Source organism: Lonchura striata, chromosome Z (assembly GCF_046129695.1).
Source record: "Lonchura striata isolate bLonStr1 chromosome Z, bLonStr1.mat, whole genome shotgun sequence".
Classification (NCBI taxonomy): domain Eukaryota; kingdom Metazoa; phylum Chordata; class Aves; order Passeriformes; family Estrildidae; genus Lonchura; species Lonchura striata.
Window position 1 is genome coordinate 80,092,401 of NC_134642.1, and position 20,651 is coordinate 80,113,051.

The following is a 20,651-nucleotide window of genomic DNA, read 5'->3' on the forward strand; positions in this document are numbered from 1 at the left end:
TTGGAAGTCAAGTATGTGACTGCCATTGTCCAGCATGCTGTCATTTCCCAGATCCAGGTCTGGCATTTAAGTTATCTTGATAGCTATTGTTTAGCAAGCAGAAAAAGGAATAACCTTTTACTTCACCAGATATTCCTGAAACAAACCTCAGGATTTAGGAAAAGAAGGGGTGAAAACAATCAGTAACGGGAACCCTGCCCTTGTTGTAATAAGGAAAGAGACACATCACAGCTACCCTTAGAGCTTGCATATTTATTGAACAAATCCTACTAAAGTAGCTAAAATACATTGGGTACTTGCATTATTAAAGATCACATTGTTACAAAAGCTTGCATTTTCAGCAGTACACAACTGCAACTATACATAAATGCCACAACTGCTGAATATTACTTCTTGCTCTATATACAGCACAGCAGACATATCTATTCTATTGGAAATTAAAGTGTACCAGGAAAGGGATACAGAAGGTATGGAAAGGAAAGAAATCTAGAAGTGCAGTGCATGCATTGGTATTTAACAGTCAGAAGCTAAGACAGTTCAGAACAAGGCCTGCCCTGTAAAAGGAATAGCTAAAAGACAGAATTATATAAAAAATTAAGGTGGGCTTTCAGACTGTGTCTAACACAACAACACTCCATGAGTAGATGATACTGCTTAGTTTTGTGGTTTGTGTTATTTTGTATTTATAGTAGTTTGGGAGCAAGAACAAAAATGTAAATTCCACATGTTGACAGTACTGTGGAAATGTACTTTTTCCCCTTTAGGACTTCTCTTCCCAGAAATTTGCTGTATTTTTCTTACTATATCCCCTAGTTTATGGATTTGAAGAAGACATTAAAACTTGTCCCTTCTTTAAAAAAGGCTTGTAAGAAAAAAAGACAAAAATCAAGAGATTTTGAGAAGTTGGTGGAAAATTATTGCTCATCTTTCTCCATAAGGTGGATAGGAGTCAGAAAGGAGATTTTACGAAAATTACAGTTTTGTGATTGCTCCCACTATAACTGCATGTTTGTGAGTGGACACTGATAGGGAATCAGTTCCTCACTTGTACACTATAAGTAGTTACTCACCTACAGCACTGAATAAGAAAGCCACACTGAAGACACAAGTAAACAAGTCAGTCCAATCTAAAGAACAACATTCAGAAAAACAAAGTACCAACACCCTCTCAGAACATGGAAATAAAAAATAACTCCATCAGAGCTACCTTGCCAAGGAGCATATTTAAAGTCCAAAATAGCACCATTCATCAGTGTCTCAAATCCCGTGGCAGCATCACGATCACTTACCACAAGGAAACCATGAGTTTCATACTACTTCTATACATCAAAAGAGTACATGGATAAAATATAGAGATATACAGACAATCGATGAAAATAAACTACTAGGCTTGTTACATCTAAATGAAAAAAAAAGGGGGACTCTCAGCCTCTGCAAGAAGCAGTTTGGGTTGGTGGAAATGGAGAGAGTGGTTTACCGGTTGTGTGTGAGCTGTGGAGTTTGAGTAGTGAAAGACATTGCTGTGGTAGAACCAGGCCTGAGGGCCCACCTGTAATGTTTGTAAACATGGATTCACAGTGTGAAATTCTGAGAGCTTTCGCTTGAGTTAGAATGTCAAAAACTAGTTTTTATGGTACACGTTTGTCCACTGTTATTCTCTAAAGCAAGGCTCAGAGTCCCATAGTTTCTTCTTACATTTGATGATTTACACAGAAACAATTTCCAATATATGACACCATGACCTCATCAAACCCATACATCATATGTAATACGAATGGAGAAATTATGTTTAAAAAGAGTAGAGGTAATTGATTTTGCTGAAATGTTGTCCATAGCCGCTTGTTGGAGCCAGGCACGCCCCCTCTGCCTCACTTTTCTTGCGATTCACTTCCTTCGAGACGGGGAGATTTCCCTGTGGAGAGGAAAAACTGGTATTAGCTGTGCTTTGTTTGGTGGGATGCTCCCTTCTTTCATCCTAAAGTTTCCATAGTTCCCTAGCTTTAGCTCATCTACCATGACTGAAGCACATGATGCCACCGAGAACAAAGGGTTGTTTGAAAACCAGGAAGTTCTTGCAGCATCTGAGAAAAACATTTCACATGGGGCATGAACAAATCTGTCCTAGCAGCAAAAAATGCAAAATATCCAACATAAAAGTGCATCTTATTTATGAAAGATCATCTTAATGCTACAATAACTTTTTCCAGGTTAGACTTCTCATTTTTTAAAAAGCTTACTAGTTAATCAAACAACACATACTAGTAAGTCACTTCTCTATATTCACTCATCAAAAAGAGCACACTAAAAACACTGCAATGTTTTCTTGTTCTGAGTAGGTAGGTAAGTGGTGTGCCATATGATCCAGCTGCCATTAACCATACATTTTAATTGTGTCTATTCAGCAAAGTTTTTAAACAGCATTTAAATAAATGTTTTATTTTAAGACTCATAATGAAGCCTAAAGGCTAAGAACCTGCCTAAAGTACTTTGCTGATGATATGTCACTATGAGATCCCTATGATTTGTTTAGCTAGTAATATATCTTAAACTAAGGAAAAAGAAAATCTGTGGGTTTTATGTTTAAGTGGTTAACAATTGTAAAGGTGTTTTATTGCTCATATTGTTTAGAATGAGTTTGTCACATAAGCTCAATACCTCTTTTTGTTTAAGAAATTAAAGTTATCTTCTCCAAGTTCATTTTTTTTCTGATGTGAGGGTTGTGAATTTCTGAATTAGGAATTAAAACACATGGTAGTTTCCCAATGGAACTGTTTCCTCACAGTACTCTAGAAAATTCCATCCTCATGATAATATTTTTACTTATTTTTGTTTTACTATATTTGCTACTTGTGCATCATTAGAGGATACAAAGGGAAAACTAGAAACTTACACATGCAAACAGGCACACCACACAGACCAAAGGTCTGGGCAGATTTCCAAAAGCATTGTGTCGGGCAGTTCCTTTTCAGCTGTGAAAACAATCTCAGTCCTGAAATCCTGCCATACAATCATGAGATATAAAGTCCCATGTGACCCTTCTAGGTCTGGAAATAAACTGAAGCCTTTTCTATTTGCTGGTTACATGAAAATAAAATAAATTAAAAAAAAATTAAAAAAAAAAAACCCAACACTGTTATCCCAAATAATAGTTTTTAAAAATCCATGTTTTTTACTTTATTCTTTCAGAAGTTCAAGCTGTTTAGCATTGAGTAGATAAAAGTGCTCATCTGGAGGACTGAAAACTTTCTGCCGTTTTTTTCACCAATTTATCCCAATTAATTTTATTGTACAAATGAAAAAATTTCCAAATATGTAGAGCTTCTGGTAAAGATGATTCTCTACTGGAAGCTAGACTATGTGAAATTAGTATTGAAGTTGCTTCTGAATGTCAATTGTGAAATAAAATTTGGAGCTAGTTCTAAAAACTGGTTTTTGTACCAGCACATGCCAAATATCTTCTGAAGAATTACATAAAGGTTAGGAAAAAAATTTGTATTTTAAAAGTAAGAATCCAGTAACTTTAAAGGGAAAAAATATTTATAATATATTTTGGCTAGTTGAGAAACTGTTATTCCTTCTGAGAAACTTTTCTTTTAAGCTATGTACAGCATAAACCCACAGCTATTCCTAAATCCAATATAAGGTAGCATTGTTGCTATGCTGCACATAGTGCACAACTTCATTTCTGTGCTTTGGGAGAAACTTTGTTTAGTGATGAATGGCAACTTACTGAAAACTTCTAACTTAACATTTTGAATAAAAATCATCTAGTTAACACATAGCTGATTCATAAAATTAGCAAATTCATTTGGTGTAAGTATGACCCTACAGAGCACATTAATCATGCTCTGGCACTGCTACCAGCCTTCTCAGCTGAACTTTTGGAATACTGTGAATGCTAAGAATCAAAGTGCTGCCATATATGCTAGTTTAAAAACTGGCAGGCTGGCACATGAGGCTGCAGATACTCCATCTATAAACTTTAGAAGTTCCATTGTAGAGGAAAAAAACTGAAACTTTAAGAAAAAAAAACAAAAACACCTGAAACTGAAAATTAATCAAAGCAATTTTCCATGTGTTCTCTTCTTTACTTACCTGCTTGAGCAAGTAATTGAAGGGGAATATGAAAATAAAACATGTACATCCTGTGGTTCCGAGTGATCTGTTATCTTTCACTACTGAAATTTCACATTTTTAAACCAGTAATGGTAATAGAATAAAATCTTATTAAGACTGGTGAGCCACATCTTCTGCCTTTGTATGTGGTACTTCTTGTCAAACTCACATGAAAAGTGCCATGCTTTGTATGCTTGTCACTCAAGCCAGGTAACCCACAAGCAAGATACTTAATAAAAGATAAGCAATACCACCCAGCTCCTCCTCCTGCATTATCATGGACTTTTTCATCTGCATTGCTAGGAAAGCATTGCCAAAATTAAGCCTGCAAAACTTAGATGTCAAGCTTGTAAAATTGAGGGACAAGCTTAAGAAATATGAGCCTTTGAAAATTAGTATGTTTTCCTTCTGGTGTGCAGCCAGCAAGAGTCCATGTTTTCTGCAAGCCTGAAGGCTAAAAACATAATTATAAAATGAAAACTGAGCTCTTCAGTTAACTGCACGGTGCAAGGAGCCAAGGCTTTAAGAAAAACAGAGCAACATGAGACTCGTGATGAAATCAGGAGAGCTGGCTACTTTCTTGAAGTGGTTGTAAAATAAAATCCATTGAGTTTTCAATTTTAAATTTTTTTTTCCCAAAATCTTTCATCTTAGCAAACTATAGTATGAAAGAAATCACATAAATAACTTTACCTTTGGAAATCCCCCATCCCCACGGCTGGTTGGAAAGATCTTCTGGCTTATCCAAATCATTGAACCTGGCTGATAAACCTGCAGTGACATAAATATATACAAGATCTTATTAGCAAAGAGAGATTCACTAAATCCAGCGGTGTTCATGTGACAGACCACATCACTCAAACAAGTCTAATGTCAGTAGAGCTTGGCCCAGACTGCTTAATGTTTAATGTTTTTAATGGGTACATATATTTTGTACCCATGACAACATCTGTCCCTAGAGCATTCCAACTACATTGTTTTATGTTTATCTGCGTTCAACGGGTGCTTAAAAAATATATACATATATTAAGAGTATAATATGTATCTTTTTTTACTATGTCTAATAAATTCCCTATAGAGGATGTCTGTACTAATGAACTTGCTGAGGATATTGTGCGAAAATCTGTCCATTCACTTCTGCCAGAGGTCACTGGAAAAGGGCTGCTTAATGAAGTTCATTATCTTTGCTGATGACTGTAGGTGACAAGAGCACCACACCTTTGATATCCTTTCACAAAGACTGGTGAAATAGAATGTATAACTTTGTAAGATCATTGAAACAATTATAATTCCATGATAGCTACCTGTATTTTCCACACTAAAGAAATTCAAACACATTAATAAACACATACAGTAAAATAGCTGGCAGCAGGATTTAACAGTTAAGGTGTTGTTCTATGACGTCCACAGGAAAATATTTCCATGTAAAATGGGTAAGATCCAAAGCTGGGCACTGGCTACAGTAGAGGTTAAAGTGAATAAATACCAAGATAATGCCCCTCAGCTTCAAGATGAAGATCAGAATATCTCCCCATCTCAGTCTCAGAAACACTGAAGTGGTCAGGTACAAGTTATGTGCAATGCTAAAATTATTAAATTTATATTCTTGATGGGTCTTTCCCCTGGGCTCTTTGTGTTTTGTGAATTGAACTCTTTCTGCATGATGCCGGGGTGTCAAACTGTCAGTGTTTTGAGGCACTTTGGAAATCAAAACTTTTGTAGTCAGTTAAGTAACTGGGCCAGTTTTACTCACTCTCTTGCTCCTGTGCATATATTGAAACATAAGAAGAGTTTTCATTTCTGGGGAGGTGTGTGTTGACTATTAGCTGTCACAACTGGACTAGTTCTATCCTGGAGAAACTATTGGAAGAGTATTTAAATCCTCCTCTCAAAAGAAAATACTGAACTCTTCTATAATGCAGAGGAGAAAGACACAGAGGAGAGACATTTACAACACAGAGCTTAAGGCAGTGCCTGCTTTGTACATTCTCCCATGCTTTTCTGCAGTACAAACAGTAGTTTCTATGGATTAAAGCAAAGATTGTTTTTCATATCTGAGGTCTCCTACAAGCCAGTTCAGCTCTCTGGGTGTGCTTGAAATAAAATAACCAATAGGGCATTCTGTGAATTCAGTTAATGCTCACTCTGAATATTTGAACACTTGAATGAAAGATACCAAATAACCTCTGGGATTTTTTTCTGTTGCTATTTATAATCACTTGTTATTCATTTTGCAACTATGTCTTCATTTTATTGTGCAGTCACATTTTCTGTGTGAAAACTCATGGTGGGAAATAGTAGGAGCTCAGCTCTACCACAGGACATGCTGTTCAGATCAGCAAAGTATACAAAGTGTATATGGGAGGATCACATAAGCATCAGAGTAGAGAATTAGTCATTATCATGAATACAAACTTCTGCATTTTCCACGGAGTCTGAGATGTATTTAGGTTAGATTATAGGCCATGTTATCCCTATTAATAACCTAATAGGAATAAAATAAGCACCTGAAGCTAGATGAAAAATAAAGGAATCCTCAAATTAAATACATAAAAACTTGAAGGAATTGCAGTTTGTGGGTGGATTTTGGGAAAGAGGCAGGAGGGAAAAGATGTAAAGTGTAAGATGAGCGCACAGCTATGCTCCAGGGTTAAAAAAAAACAAACCCCAAAACCTACCACCATCTGCAAAATACCCCACATAATTCCCAAACTATCTTTCACAGTAATTCTCTGTTAAAAAATAAAAAATCATTAATATCCTTTTTTCTTCTTCAAAAATAAATACTGTGGCCCATATTGGTAGATAATAATCACCTGGACCTGTTTGATGACCTAATGAAGTGACTGTTCTGCTATGACTGTACCAGAGTCCTGAATGGACAAGGGACTTTAGGTATATGCCTTGGGAGCAATGCTGAAAGGCTGGAGAATCATAGCTTGGAATCTGGCCAAGTGGAAAAAGATTCTTGAATGGAAAAAAAAGATGCTGGTGTAGAGAAGTCCACTTTAGATTTATTGTAATTCATCAGAAGGAGGTAAAAAAAAAAGGATATAACACAAACCATGAATCTTGCTGTGCTTTATAAATGCAGAAGCTACTTAGAAGTTCAAATATACTGATAACTAGGGTATTAGAAAAACACATATAACATTATTTCAGTTATAGCAGCTCAAAAGTACTGATAGAAATGCAAAATGAGCTATAAGAGAGGAAAGCAATGCTTCATTACAGACTAGGATGTAAAGGTTACAACATTCCAGCTGTTAGCATGAAGCAAATACTTCTAAATAAATGCTTCCATTGATACACACATAATTTTCATTTCTTGGTACTTCCTGTGTGACTGTTTTATGCAAGTGCAGGCTTGGTTTAAATAACCAAAGTTATCAGGATTCAGAATGGAATTACTGAGCTTTAGGGTGGATTGAAAAGTACAGTTTCTGTAAGTCTGCATAATGCTGACTCACATTGATAGCCTCACTGCTGGATCATCATTAGCTAGACAGTTAAGCCAGGAAGCTTCATACATGAACCATCAGATGTGAAAAGAGCTACCTGAGACACTGCTATGCAACAACATGCAATTCTGCCTTAAACATTGAGGTCAACTTCAAAACTGGGAATTATGGGATCTCTATGAGTATGCTTTCCATTATGTAGCCTCCAGTCTCCTGAAAAGATACAAATAATGCCATTTAATGTTAAAGAAGAGCAAAAGTGGAGGCAAATAAATGCATAGTCTGCTCACCAGATCTCTCAGATTCCAGAACTACTGGTAATTTTTTGGGTTGTTTCAGCTTGGGTTTCTTTCAAACCAGGAGGATTAAAAACCAGTAGAGTCTACTTTACTCCTTTGGCCAACAGTTTGAGAAACTCTTTTGCTCTAGCTCTGTTTTACTGACATTTCAAAATTCTAATTTCTGGGGATTTTTTCATTTAAAACATGCTTTTTCAAAGAACAGTAGTAGGGGAGCACAATCTTTGCCCAGCCTTAAAACAGGTACACAAAATAATTTTAACAGAGCTGAACTTAATATACTCTATTAGTCACATCAACATGCTAAATTTCATTTGGTGCCCACTCTTCATTCCAATTCACTAAGAGCATCTCTCAGACATTCACATAAATCCATCAAGAGGCAAAAAAAAAAAAAAAAAAAAAACAGATTTATGGCATGCTAAACTTACCAAAATGAGCATATTCCTGTTAAGCATTCCCAAGGTTTTTATCATTAAGAAACAATTGAGAATACCCTTGCAATTATTTTTTCTATTTTTTCCCTTTTTTTTTTTCCATGTGAACCACAACTGAATTCTTGTAATCAAGTCTTATTCAGGATGTAGAGTGGCATTCAACTGCACTCTTGATTTCTTAACTAAAAGTTTATTGAAGTGCAATTGCTCTGGGGAAATCAGCAACCACCTTCAGATAACTTCTTTTTCTTATAAACCAATTTTGAGGCAGGAGGAATGAAAACAAAAAGGAAATTATGACAAGTACTGTAGATCCTAATTCCAAATAAAAAGTGACCATGTCCAGTAATTCTGCAGTAACCTACCTAGAGAAGGAAAAAAAAATTGTAAGGAAAAGATTTACTATATGGATTAGCAATGTAATAACAGACACAGATGGCCACATGCTAAGGAACATGGGAGTAGAATGATAAGAGGTGTGTGGGGAAAAGAAGGAAAGAAAGAGGTATTCTTGTTCTCTCTGCAGCACTAAAATGACATTGTGCAGCTGTGAGGACTGAGTGCCTAATCAAGAACAGAGAAAGGGAGAGAGGCCACCCTACTCCCAAGAGTGGGCTGTATAGCCAAAAAGGAACACTGCTTCTCACTTCTGTACCTACACTTCTTTAAAATTTCTTAGTTGCCAGCTAGTTTGAGCTGTAGATGTACATTTCACAGCACATCCTACCATGTACTTCTCAATTCCCCCAAATGCCTCCCACTGCAGTAAAACAGCTTCTTTCTAACCAACATCCTACAATCACAATCCAAATGCATAAACAATTTTACTGTGCCACTGCTTTAACACTAAATAAATAATTTTGTGAATGAAAACCTCACTAATTCTTTTTAAACCAAACTGGAGGGAAAGCTTGTGCAAGGATCAAAGCCTTTGCTTCAGTGCAAGGGCTAAACTAATGCTCCCATCCTCAGTAATTTATTTTTGAAACTGTGAGGGGAAATTTATGAAAGTGCAAAATACAAATATCCACTGTGTTTCTAACCTAGCACACAAGATTTAATACATACAACAACTGTGAGCTGAACAGATGCTGCTTTTTAAGGTTTTAGTTGGACAGAAGTATTCTATCAGTCACAGCTTTTGTTTTCCAGATCTTCTGGAGAGGGACAAAGCTACATCAAGAGTACTCATCATTACTCCTTATTTCAGTGAGTCCTTGAAGTTTTGAGGAGCCTTTGTTATAGTTAAGAAGTTGTACTCATGATGAAACAGGAGGCTGCTGTTGTGATAGCCTAACTCTGGAACAGGCTTACTGAGGAAGATATCCCTATGGAAACAGCAGAAACCAAACTTGACCAAGTTAAAGTGCAACTTCATCACCTTCGCTTAATAATTAAAAAATGCTGTGAATATGTGATTTAGCAGATGTGAGGCTTAACAATTTTGTGAAATTGTTTGCATTTTTGAGTGTCTCTGCATCACGAGTCCGAGCCTCTACTTGAGGTGCAGTGACAGTCATCCCAAACAACTTGACTTCATGATTTCAGTATCCTGTCAGGGCAGCAGATTTTTTTTGTCATCCCTGGTTTTCACATCAGTGCCATGAACATCTAAAAAACAGTGGGGAAAACCAATAATTTACATTTCTTTCACTTGGTTAGTCCCACAAAGTAAAGGTTAGATAAATGGTTTGAGAGAATGGATGAAGAGTTGCATCATGATTCTGCATCTGGGATTGCTCCAAGTGGCACACCTTTGTGAGACTTTATCTGCCATTGCAATGATAATTAATACTTGGCAGCATATCAGCAGAACATGGCAAGACAGCTGTACACCTGAATTTGCCTTTGACTTCTCTGCATCAGCATCTTTTGATGTCTTTGCCTTTTCATGGGGAAGATATTACTGCTACTTTTTATTCCTCCTCATCTGATGACTCAAACTCACAACCACATAGAGATGAAAAGGCCTAAATGAGACAAGTATGCTTTTCCTTGCATCTTCCTCTCCACACTGCAAATGAATTACAAAGTTTATTTATCAGGTATTTGGGGATTTTAGCAGTCCTTTTGCATCTCTTCTGCAATTTCTGTCAATTTCACAGAATAGGATGTCATTTGCTCCTTCCCTATACAGCATAAGTAAGTGACCTTGAAAAGCTTCTCCTATAAACACATCATCTGTTGTTTCCTTTGTTGTTCTTAAAAGCATCTATTCTTGAGGTTACACTGAAGCATCTGCTCCTATGCAGTCTCCTACCCTGGCTTATCTGTATCAGCTTCTTCAAGGGACTCATTCCTGTTCTCATCCATATACAGGTTGCATGATTTATATGTGTATTTACAAATAAGACTTCTGTCCAATTCTTTATCCAGTAAGAACCCCTCTACAGAAACTTCAGCTGTATTCTAACATATGTGATTGAATGAGCTTAGTTCTAGAAAACACTTCCTAACTTTTCCTGGGGAGGAATCCACTCCACACCAACAGAATGTGATGCAATCTTTAGGAAGAGAGGCCAATTTTCACTTTTCTGCAGCATTTAGGATCAATCCCACTTGTGTGCTACAAGTATTCTACTGCTTTTTTACTTCATTAATACACAAAAATTATTGCAAAATATTGTTAATATTTACCATGCATACAAAGACTAAGAGAAAAAACCTAAGCAGTACATTGTGAACACGGTCATAAGCGGTCCTCCAATTTATTACTGAATTAATGAATTTTACTAAGAGTAAACTATTACCAGAGTATTGCACTCCTTGAAAGAGAAAGAGTACATTTATTTCAGAGAAAATAAAAATCAAGTGTACATTATGAGGAAAGTTACATCAAGCAATAAAATGGCTGTGAATGACTTTGCTCCTCCAGTAAATTTCTGTCTATGCTCTCCAAAATTGCAAAACATCCTAGAAATCAAAATAAGCAAATCAACCATCCAGAAAACCTAACTCAGAACACAGTACAACCCCACATATTTATTTTGTTTGCCTCTGTACCACAGTATTTTTTGTTTTATTTTACTTAGCATGCAACACACAGAAGAAAAACAGCAACAACAAGGCTGAGAATTGAATTAATACTCTAGTTCTCAGTTAATTATATAGGAGTTTATAATTTGCTCTTCAAGTACAATAAGGTAAAGCTTAATTAGTATTTGCACCTACACCTAATGGTAACTGCTGTACAAGGTGCATAAGCAATTCTCTTGTTATAAACTCAGGTGGATACACAACAAAAATTGGCAACAAAAATTCTGAAAATATGCAAAGGATGCATGGTAGTTTTTCAGTAGTTTCATACATAGCATGGACAAAATATTTGAGCTACAGAGGAGGAAGAAAAGGAGCATTGTCAGAGGGTGACCAAAATGTCTATTTAGTCCAGTGTCCTCATTTTATTGAGTTTTGATCTTAATGGAAAATCCAGCAAGAACAGTGGCCAGTAGTGAATTGTTAAGAATAGGAACAGAGGTAGACCGGAATAACACTTTTCCTGTGTGCACCCTCAGACCTGGCCCTCCACTCTTGGGGTACACAGAACGTATACAACAGTCTCCCAAAATAAGTGTTTATGTCTTAAAATTTCCTATTCTAAATAATGGCCTCAATGCTGTAACTTAGAGAAGGCTCAAGAGACTGCTTTGGACTACAAGGGTTTTTCTCCCACATACCAAAAGGATGAGCAGAAATCCAGCCAGGGATGCTGTTCCCCAAATGCAGAGCCCTTCTTTCCCCTCAGAAGGTGCCAGCCCTTCCCCAAGCAGCATTTTGTAGGCAAGTATTAAAAAGCCCCAGCCATACTCTTGGAAATGGGAGAGGACCACCTTGTAGAGCCATTCCTTACTTACCTCAATAAAAGAGATGTAATGAGGGCAGCTGATTGTTAACAAGTGCTTGAAAGCACTGTGGTACATTCACCTGAAGCCTCCCTATTACCAGCCTCTACTAGGCAGATAGTAAATGCAGCTAAGTGCTACTCCAGACACAAAAGCACAAAATACATCATGATGTTCTGGGGGCTAAAAGTAATAAAATATCTCTGGGTTCTGGGACTCATCTAAGGAGCTGTGTAAACTCATACTCTTTTGTGATGGAGATTTGTCACAGATATGCAGTCATTTTAAAGCAAATAAGAAGATTTTTCCTCTCTAACTTGACCTTTCTAAGGTAGCTCTGAGGTGTCAATGTGTGCCTTCTAAACGTCAGTGCTGGAGGAGGCCAGGAGTTCTTTCTGATAATGTGTGTATTAAAGGCAAGTTTTTACCACCTCCAGCGAGGACATACAAATTTCTTAGAACTTTTTTTAACTTGCTTCCACCTAAGTATGCCAAGCTGGTAGAGATAAACAGGTTAATTTTGCGTTTACGAAATTCTTCCAGAGACACTTCTTTCTGCAGGATGAGAAAATCCTATTTATTCTGTGGGTGGGTTGTTTTTACTTGTTTGTTTGTTTATTTTAATACAGTGTTTACAGAAGAAAACATCAGGAATCCTCCCAGCAACATGTACACAAGGATTCATTCAGTATTGCTATTGTGAATTTGCCAGACCAGAAGTCCAAATAGAATTGCATGTAACACTCAAACAGTGATTCAGACTATAAATCTACATTAAGCATTTGGAAAGAATATTTTTTGCACCTTTGAAGATTATGCTCTCAATTAATATGGTTAGATGAGGTGAATAAATATTTGAAATAAAACCAAAATACAGACCGATAAAACTATTTTTATTAAAATATCCTGTCCAGTCAATGATGCCAGTTGAATTCTGTTTATAAAGTTGTTCTAGAACTATTAAGTGTCCTCCTTTCCCCATCTCTTCAGCATATACAGTGATCAGAAATCAGTTATGAAGCAGCAGTATAGCAAAGTCAGAAAAAAAATAAAAAAATATTGTTAGTGATGGCATTAGACCCCAAGCCTTAAAAAAACCCCTATGTTATAGCTGTAGCATTACTAGATGTGTATTCTTATTTCTGATTTTCCAAAATTTCAGCCTCTGAGAAAAAAATTAGTAAAGATTTTTCCTGGACTTAGTATTACATAAACCTCACATTCCATGTGTCAACACACCTCGATTCACATAGAGTATGCTGGGACAGAGTAGCAAAATTTTAGCACCCAGAATATGTTTATGACTAAGTAGAAACAAGTATATTAAAAACTTTTGTCTTTTCATGTGCATATGAGCTCTGCCACTAAAATATCCACAGAATCTATAGATTTGGGCAAAAATTACTTAATTTTAAAATTCTGCTTTTCTACCTATAATCAAGTAAAGGTTTGTTTTCTGCTCCACTGAACAGGTGGCTTGACAGAAGTATTGCAAAAACTAGTTTGTATTTCTGCTTATAAACTTTGTAAGTTGGAAAAGCGTTAATTCTTCCTGAGTTTCAGCAACCAAGTAGCACAGTGCAAATTACACTCAATGTATAACATGCACATTACATAAGCATAATAAAAAAGCACAGTATACAGGTTCAGATGGCCAAAACTATTTAGCTATCATCCCACACAATTACTTTTCTTGACCAAATCTGACAGTCCTGCAGGTTCTGTGTGGACTTACCATAAAGGAGACTCCAATTCCAGTTCAAGTACCAGGCTTGGTAATAATCAACCAGGTTTGAGTTTTTACATGCCAGACCAAGAGCTGCTTTTGTCCAGTGTGCATCTAGTAATAGGCTGGACAAAATGTCTCATTTCATTACCTTGTTTTTTGGGGGTTTGTTTTTGGTTTGGTTTTGTTTTGTTTTGTTTTCCCTGAAAGCATATAAAATATTCTAAATAATGTGTGCCTCTGCCAGACCAATTCTAGACTCCATTCTCCACAAATAATCCTAAAATTATGAAAAGCTGTTCTAGCCCAGGGGCACAGAAAATTACAGAACGTGTAAAGACACCTGCATGTAACTCCCTGGAAAAAGGTTAGTAAAGGATAAACTGGGATGAAAGTTTAAACACAAAATTTTCTTCATAAATATCTTCACCTAAAGCAAATAAATATTATAAATTCCTCTACAAACTAGAAGAAAAAAAACCCCATGCAAACAAAAAACTAAATAGAATGGTGATTCTTTTTTCTCCTCAACAAAATGCAGGCTGTCTTTTCTTTCCGTCTGACTTAAAAAAGAAGGGCTTCTCTCCCAACTGCTCTCACCCCTAAAGGTCATCATCCCCTATTTCTCTTTTCCTCCAAGTAAGACTATAAAATAGAAGGACTGTAAATGACAAAATATGACAGGATAACCCCAGAAGTGATGCAGTTCAGGCAGGGATGCAGGACAGGAAGCATTCAGCCCAAATGACCTACTTCCAGAGCCTTTTTGCTCTGCGATGACACAGCTACCCTGTACAACAGCCAGCCCAGAGACTCCACACCAATAAGAAAGGCTGACAAGAAAGCCATCTCCTTGTGGTAAGTCAGGAGAAAATTAATCATTTGCTCTACATTATCTTCCATTTACTTTCAGAAAAGTCAAAATTAAATTTTTAAGGATCTGTTTACTGATATACACATTTATTAGCATTTTTACTTTAAATTCTTTAAGCACCATCACTGTGAGCTCCCAGAACTTAACTTAAAATACACAAGGAGAAAAGGACACACCTGAGTGTTTTGAAAGCAAATAAACAGATCACTTCTCTAACTGTCTAAAATGATGATCTGATTTCTTTATTTAAAAACTAATATTTACCATGACAAAAAAAAAAACAAACTACACAAAACCCAACCCTTTCCTGATTTTGGTAAGAGACTTCTTTGAGATCACAGTAAACTGGAATTAAGACTTTCTAACTCCCAATTTTTCAGCATGCTCCTTCATTTCAATGATTGGATCCCTTTCAATGATTGGAAGGGGCAGGAAAAAACTTTAAAACACACTCCTTTTTTAAAATTCTTTTTTAGTTAGAACATTTTTTCCCCCCTTGTTAGCTAAAATTTTAGTTAATATTAAGTAAAATTTTAGTTTACATTTCATAACACTCAGCACTTGCCATGAAGGTAGTATATAGAAGTTCTAGAATTTCAAAATAAAGACCACTTAAGTCACCTCAGCATTTTATACATTGCACATAAATATAAAAGGCTGTTTCCATCTTCAGACAGACACTTAAAGGAAACGCATTATGCAGAAGTAAGGACAGACCTTCAAATGGCAAATGTTTTTGTGTAAAATGGCTTAAAATATCCATGAGTCAAAATTATAAGAATAATAGTGCACTCTGCTTTTCTGTTGCATTTAAAATTGAGGATATTATTATTAAACAGGTGGAAGAAAGACTGATTAATTAATCAGGTAATTCTAATTCCAAGTCCAGGAAAAGGAGAAGAAGCATTGAAAATTAATGTGTTAAATAACTTGCTTTTACTGTTCAAAAATTTTAAGAAACGTTTTATGAGAAAAGAAAATTAAGAAACTAAGAGGGTGAGACAGTGAAGTTAAACCAAGAACTCATTTGTTCTCACTGAACAAGTTTATTTTAGTAATTTCAGATTTTACTGTAAGCTTAGCTAAATAATTAATGAAATTTCAGACTGGCAAAGGAATAAGAAGTACATTTCCCCCTATTTTTTAACTTCATCTCAGTCTACTGAAACACAATAGCTAAATTTCAACTGACCAGTGAGAGCAGGGTAGAGCCTTTGCATATACTGTGATATTAAAACAAAGTAAGCATTTTCTCAGTGTGCAGAAAGTGTTGATATGCAAAGAGTATTTTCTGTAAATCAGAATGGTTAGAGAGATACTTGCAGTTAATACAAGAAGAAATATGCCAAAGACAAGTGTGTCCACTACTGCAAGGAAAGTGTGTCACTGGTCTGACTTAGAATTACATTCAGTGTTAGAATACCAGAAGTGAAAAAGGGAGAAAAAAGGCTGGTGGTAGAAGAAGGGATTCTGCCAAGTATCACATCTTAAACATCCTTGCAACCTAATTGCACATTTTATTTTTTATCATAGAAAAAGAAGGGGAACTTTTAAAAACAGTTAAACGAGGTTTGTAATTATGTTACACTACAAAGCAAACAATGGGACTAGACAGGTGGGCAACAACATTTTATTTTTTGTGTTTGGATAGCTTTAAGTTGTATTTTATGTCCTGGCCCAGAGACTGGCTTTATAAAACTGATTTCATTGACTACTACAGGAACCTTGCTAGATTTATAGAACCATCTGCTGGTAGAAATTAGTGGCTATTTTATGCCTAACTAAACTTAAAATAATCTTTTGTTCCATAGATAGGCATATATTGCACATAGCAGCCTGCATAAGATCTAAAATGTGGGCTGATTGTCACCTTGGTGTTGGTAGGAAAACAGTTGCCTTATCCAATATTCCACAGTTGTGTGAACAACATGTATTTTAGCATGATTTCTATTCACAGTTTAAGTGAATCATTTCCCTTTTAATTCCCCACCCCCATCTATTCATTTATACACAGATGAGCAAAGCACTTTGATGAAAGTAGGTTCCAGAATAGACTAAAACTCCAGAATTTGCAAGTTTATTTTTGCAGATAGGAATGATATAAAACAAGGAGCCAAAAACAAAAACAAAGCCTTTATAACAGAGTACATTACGTATTTGCTTATTTTAATCATTCTTTGATCATCTCTCCTCCCCAGTATCTAAACAACCCCAAAGAACCAGACAAGGATAACATTAATGCAATTAGCCCAATCTTCATAAGAGTATGTCCCTCAGAACCTCACACTGGGGAAAATATTCTGTGCTAATGTACACCCTATGCAATGATACTTAAAGCATTGCTCAATACTAATTAACAGAGGTTTGATAATGATTTTATCCTGTAGCATCCAAAATATACCACATTTTTTTCCAGTACATGTATTTAGATATGATTCTGAGACAGCTGCATCTTCAGCTAAGAATTAAAAACTGTGTGAACAAAATCTGTCTACTTTGAGCACGTTTTCTAAAAAAAAATACTGTTACCTTTGTTCTCCTGAATCTGAGACAGTCCTTCTCAGAGAATACCATTTTTACATGCATATCCTTAAAATCAGGAGTTTGTCAGTAGTGGTATCTCAGAATATAAAAAAATTGGCTTTAATAAATAAAAATAGAAACACAATTAGCACTGAAGGAAAGAGGTTGCTGTTCATTAAACACATTCCAAACAAGTGCCTGTAAGTTCAGTCAGGTTTGAGGCCTAAACATTTTTTTCTAGAACAGATCTGTGTCACAAAGAATGGTAGTGTTTTCAGAGGTTAACCTAGTAAGAAAATTTAGGTTGCACCTTATGTACTTCCCTGACAGACTGACATTAAATCTTTTTCACTTACGAAGTGCAATGACCTATTTCTTCTTTTTGGGAGAAAGATGTCAGTGTTGGCCTTACTGGATATTGTTTTGTCTGCATGTATTGCTACATGTGTTATGATGTGTATTTTTCACAATAACTTAAATATTTCTTGTTTCAATTAAATAAGCCTTACTGCACAGAGACGGATTTCAGATTTTTATTCAAAAAATGCAAGAAAATAAAAGATCCAGCATAAGGAGCTTTTCAGAATACATCAGTTATTGTATGGCAAGTCCTCATAGCCTCAAAAACTATGTCATATAAAGGTCCTATTTATAAATTAATATTGGGAAGAGGGAAATGAGGTTTGTATTGACACAAAAAATGATTGATACTCTGCTAAAGCAACTAATTCTTACCATTTTTAGGTTCTGTTAAGTCTTGGGATTGCAGTTTCTCTCAAGTAGCACAAGGAGAACAATCTGAAAACAATTTTTAAAAAATTAAAAATGGAAAAAAAAAAGTAATTCCAACTGTCACAATAGTTAAATTATATTTATTTGCCAGTCTAACAGTGTGTGAACCAAATATAAGCTTCAGTGGTTAAGATTAAAGTCATGCAAATTATTCTAACCACACATATGCTTATATATCACGTATCTCTGCACTTCAGTGGTCTGTAGGCTTAAATATAGGACAAAGGAATCCCCGGTACCTGGATTTGCAGAACCTCATGCTATTCTTAGCCCTAGGTATATTTCTGAAGAGCCCCACACATAATGGTTAAATAAAGGTAGAAATCAGTCAGGAGGACAAAAACCTGTCAGTCTATGTTTACTGTAATTTGTGGTCCATTGTTCCCAGGCATACTACTAAGTGTGGGTTTTTGCAATCAAGGAACCAGTATAACACAATGTAACAGCCCAGAGAGTAGGTATTTTTGGAAATGGCACTGCATTACATAACCTCCAGTTCTCTCCCTCTCTCTATTCCACACACACCCCCTATTTTAAACAGGGAGAGAAAAAAAAAAAAAAAGAAGAGTAGGTCCTACCTCATTTACCTTAAATTATCATGCTCTTAATGGGCTGAATTTGTAGCATATCTCCTTTATCAGCTTTCTTATAGAAACAAAAATTAAAAGTTCTCTTCTATTGATTACATATTTCTTACCCATAGCAGGTATGTATGAAATATAATTAGGCATGAGTCATATGTTTACACAAATACACACGCACATAAAGGATTTAAAACTGCAAATGCATATATCCATAAATATAAACAGAAATGTTTGAAAAAAGTAGCATGTCACTACATGTTCAGCAAAACATGGTTTGTTTTGGCTTTGTTGTTCTGTTGTTTTTGTTATTTTCTTCTCAAAAGAACCACCCAAAATTTAACTGCTGCACATGCAAAAATGCAGAAGGCTGTTGCAAGAATGACTGCTTTCTAAAAATAAACCCCAGCAGCCTGAGAGGAATCCAGTGTCAGGGCGGAGAAGAGGGAGATTCGTTTTACAAGGGAGAAGAAAGGAGATGATAAACCTGTCCTAGAGCCTTGCACGCATGCTAACAAAGCCAAGTGCATTAGGTTCAAAAACCCAGAAAAAGGAAAATATTTTAGAAAATCACTTTTCATCTCCCCTTGCATGCGTACAGAAAAATCCTCAGCCTAGAAATCCAGCCTTAAAGCACAAAGACAAAGAGTTAGACATATATACTGCACGTTTTCTCGTTTTCCTTAAAAAAGCCTGTTTGGAAATGTGCACCGAGAGGGGAAAGCCAAGCTGCAGCAAAGTCCGGCTAAGGACAGAAAGAAATCACAAAGAAATGAAAAGAAACAGAGAAACACAGAGCGAAGAAAGCAGAAAAGGGGGGAGAGGGAGGGAGAGAAAGGGGATTAACTAAAAAAAATAAAATTCTGTGGATTGGAATTGCATATACTTACAGACAAAAGCCCCCGCTCCCTGCTCACTTTCTGTCCTTTCTACATGATCTGAAACACAAATGTGGATTACAAAAGGGCAGCATGCTACAGAAGGGAATTTATAGTTGGGGGAGTGGAGAGAGGGTAGGGGGTGTGGGTAAGAATGACTGCACCTCTTCCAAAGTGCAGCCTCGGAGAAAAAAAAAAAGAAAAAAAGGGGTGGGGGTGGCTGGGGGAAAGTCTCTCTCTCACCCCCGCCCCCCCCCCCCCCGCCTCCCCTCCGCCCGTTCCCTCTCTCGGGCTGGGTTTTGCTTGCCAGCGCTGGTTATATTGAACAATGAGCTAATTCTGATGGTAGCTGGCCAGCTGCCAGCTCCATGCCCCCTTTACACACACACGCGCACACACACGCACACGCACACACACACACTCCCCCTGCCCGCCCGCCTCCCCCCGCACGCTGCTGCAGCGCCAGACTGCTTAGTCTGCAATAATCCGCAGCCCCGCGTTCCCCCCGCTGCCTGGGAGCCCCAGGGCAGCGCCCGCCCCGCCGGCCGGGCCCCGGGGGCAGCGCCGGCTGCGGGCAGCGGGGCGGTGCTGCGGGGCGGTGCTGCGGGGCGATGGTGCGGGGCGATGGTGCGGGGAGATGGTGCGGGGAGATGGTGCGGGGCGATGGTGCGGGCAGCGGGGCGGTGCTGCGGGGCGATGGTGCGGGCAGCGGGGCGGTGCTGCGGGGCGATGGTGCGGGCAGCGGGGCGATGGTGCGGGGCGATGGTGCGGGGCGATGGTGCGGGCAGCGGGGCGGTGCTGCGGGGCGATGGTGCGGGGCGATGGTGCGGGCAGCGGGGCGATGGTGCGGGGCGATGGTGCGGGCGGCGGGGCACGCTGGCTCCGGGCCGCGGGGATCCCGCACCGCTGGGCGGCGGCCAGCCCGGGCGGGGAGCGCGGCCAGCGCGCTGCGCAGCGCGGAGGGGCGGGCGCGGAGGGGGGAAGGCAGAGCGCAGCCACGAACTGTAATAATAACCCTGCAAAGGGCATCTGAGGAGAAGGGAGGGAGGCGGAGGCAGCCGCCCGCCCGCCGCTTTGCCTCGGCCGTGCCTGTCTGGGAGGGGAGAAGACGGTGGGCGGGGA

General features: G+C 37.8%; 1 protein-coding gene and 1 long non-coding RNA gene across 3 annotated transcripts; both read right to left on the minus strand.

Annotated features, from left to right (window-relative positions):
* Window positions 1-237: 237 nt before the first annotated feature.
* Window positions 238-19,779, minus strand: LOC110467598 (neuronal regeneration-related protein). Of its 2 annotated transcripts, XM_077790020.1 has the most exons (5): window positions 19,694-19,779; window positions 19,542-19,589; window positions 18,014-18,076; window positions 4,810-4,887; window positions 238-1,912 (listed from the first exon to the last, which is right to left on the minus strand). In XM_077790020.1, exons 3-5 carry the CDS (start codon window positions 18,014-18,016, stop codon window positions 1,790-1,792), a joined length of 204 nt encoding a protein of 67 aa, XP_077646146.1. In that variant the 5' UTR covers window positions 18,017-18,076; window positions 19,542-19,589; window positions 19,694-19,779; the 3' UTR covers window positions 238-1,789. The 2 variants fall into 2 exon arrangements, with proteins under 2 accessions (XP_077646146.1, XP_077646145.1); XM_077790019.1 differs by lacking the exon at window positions 19,694-19,779 and having other exon boundaries at window positions 19,542-19,687.
* LOC116184621 (uncharacterized) lies at window positions 11,080-18,007 on the minus strand. Its single transcript, XR_004149377.2, has 2 exons — window positions 17,285-18,007; window positions 11,080-13,139 (listed from the first exon to the last, which is right to left on the minus strand). It is a non-coding gene; the product is annotated as an uncharacterized LOC116184621 (long non-coding RNA).
* Window positions 19,780-20,651: the final 872 nt, after the last annotated feature.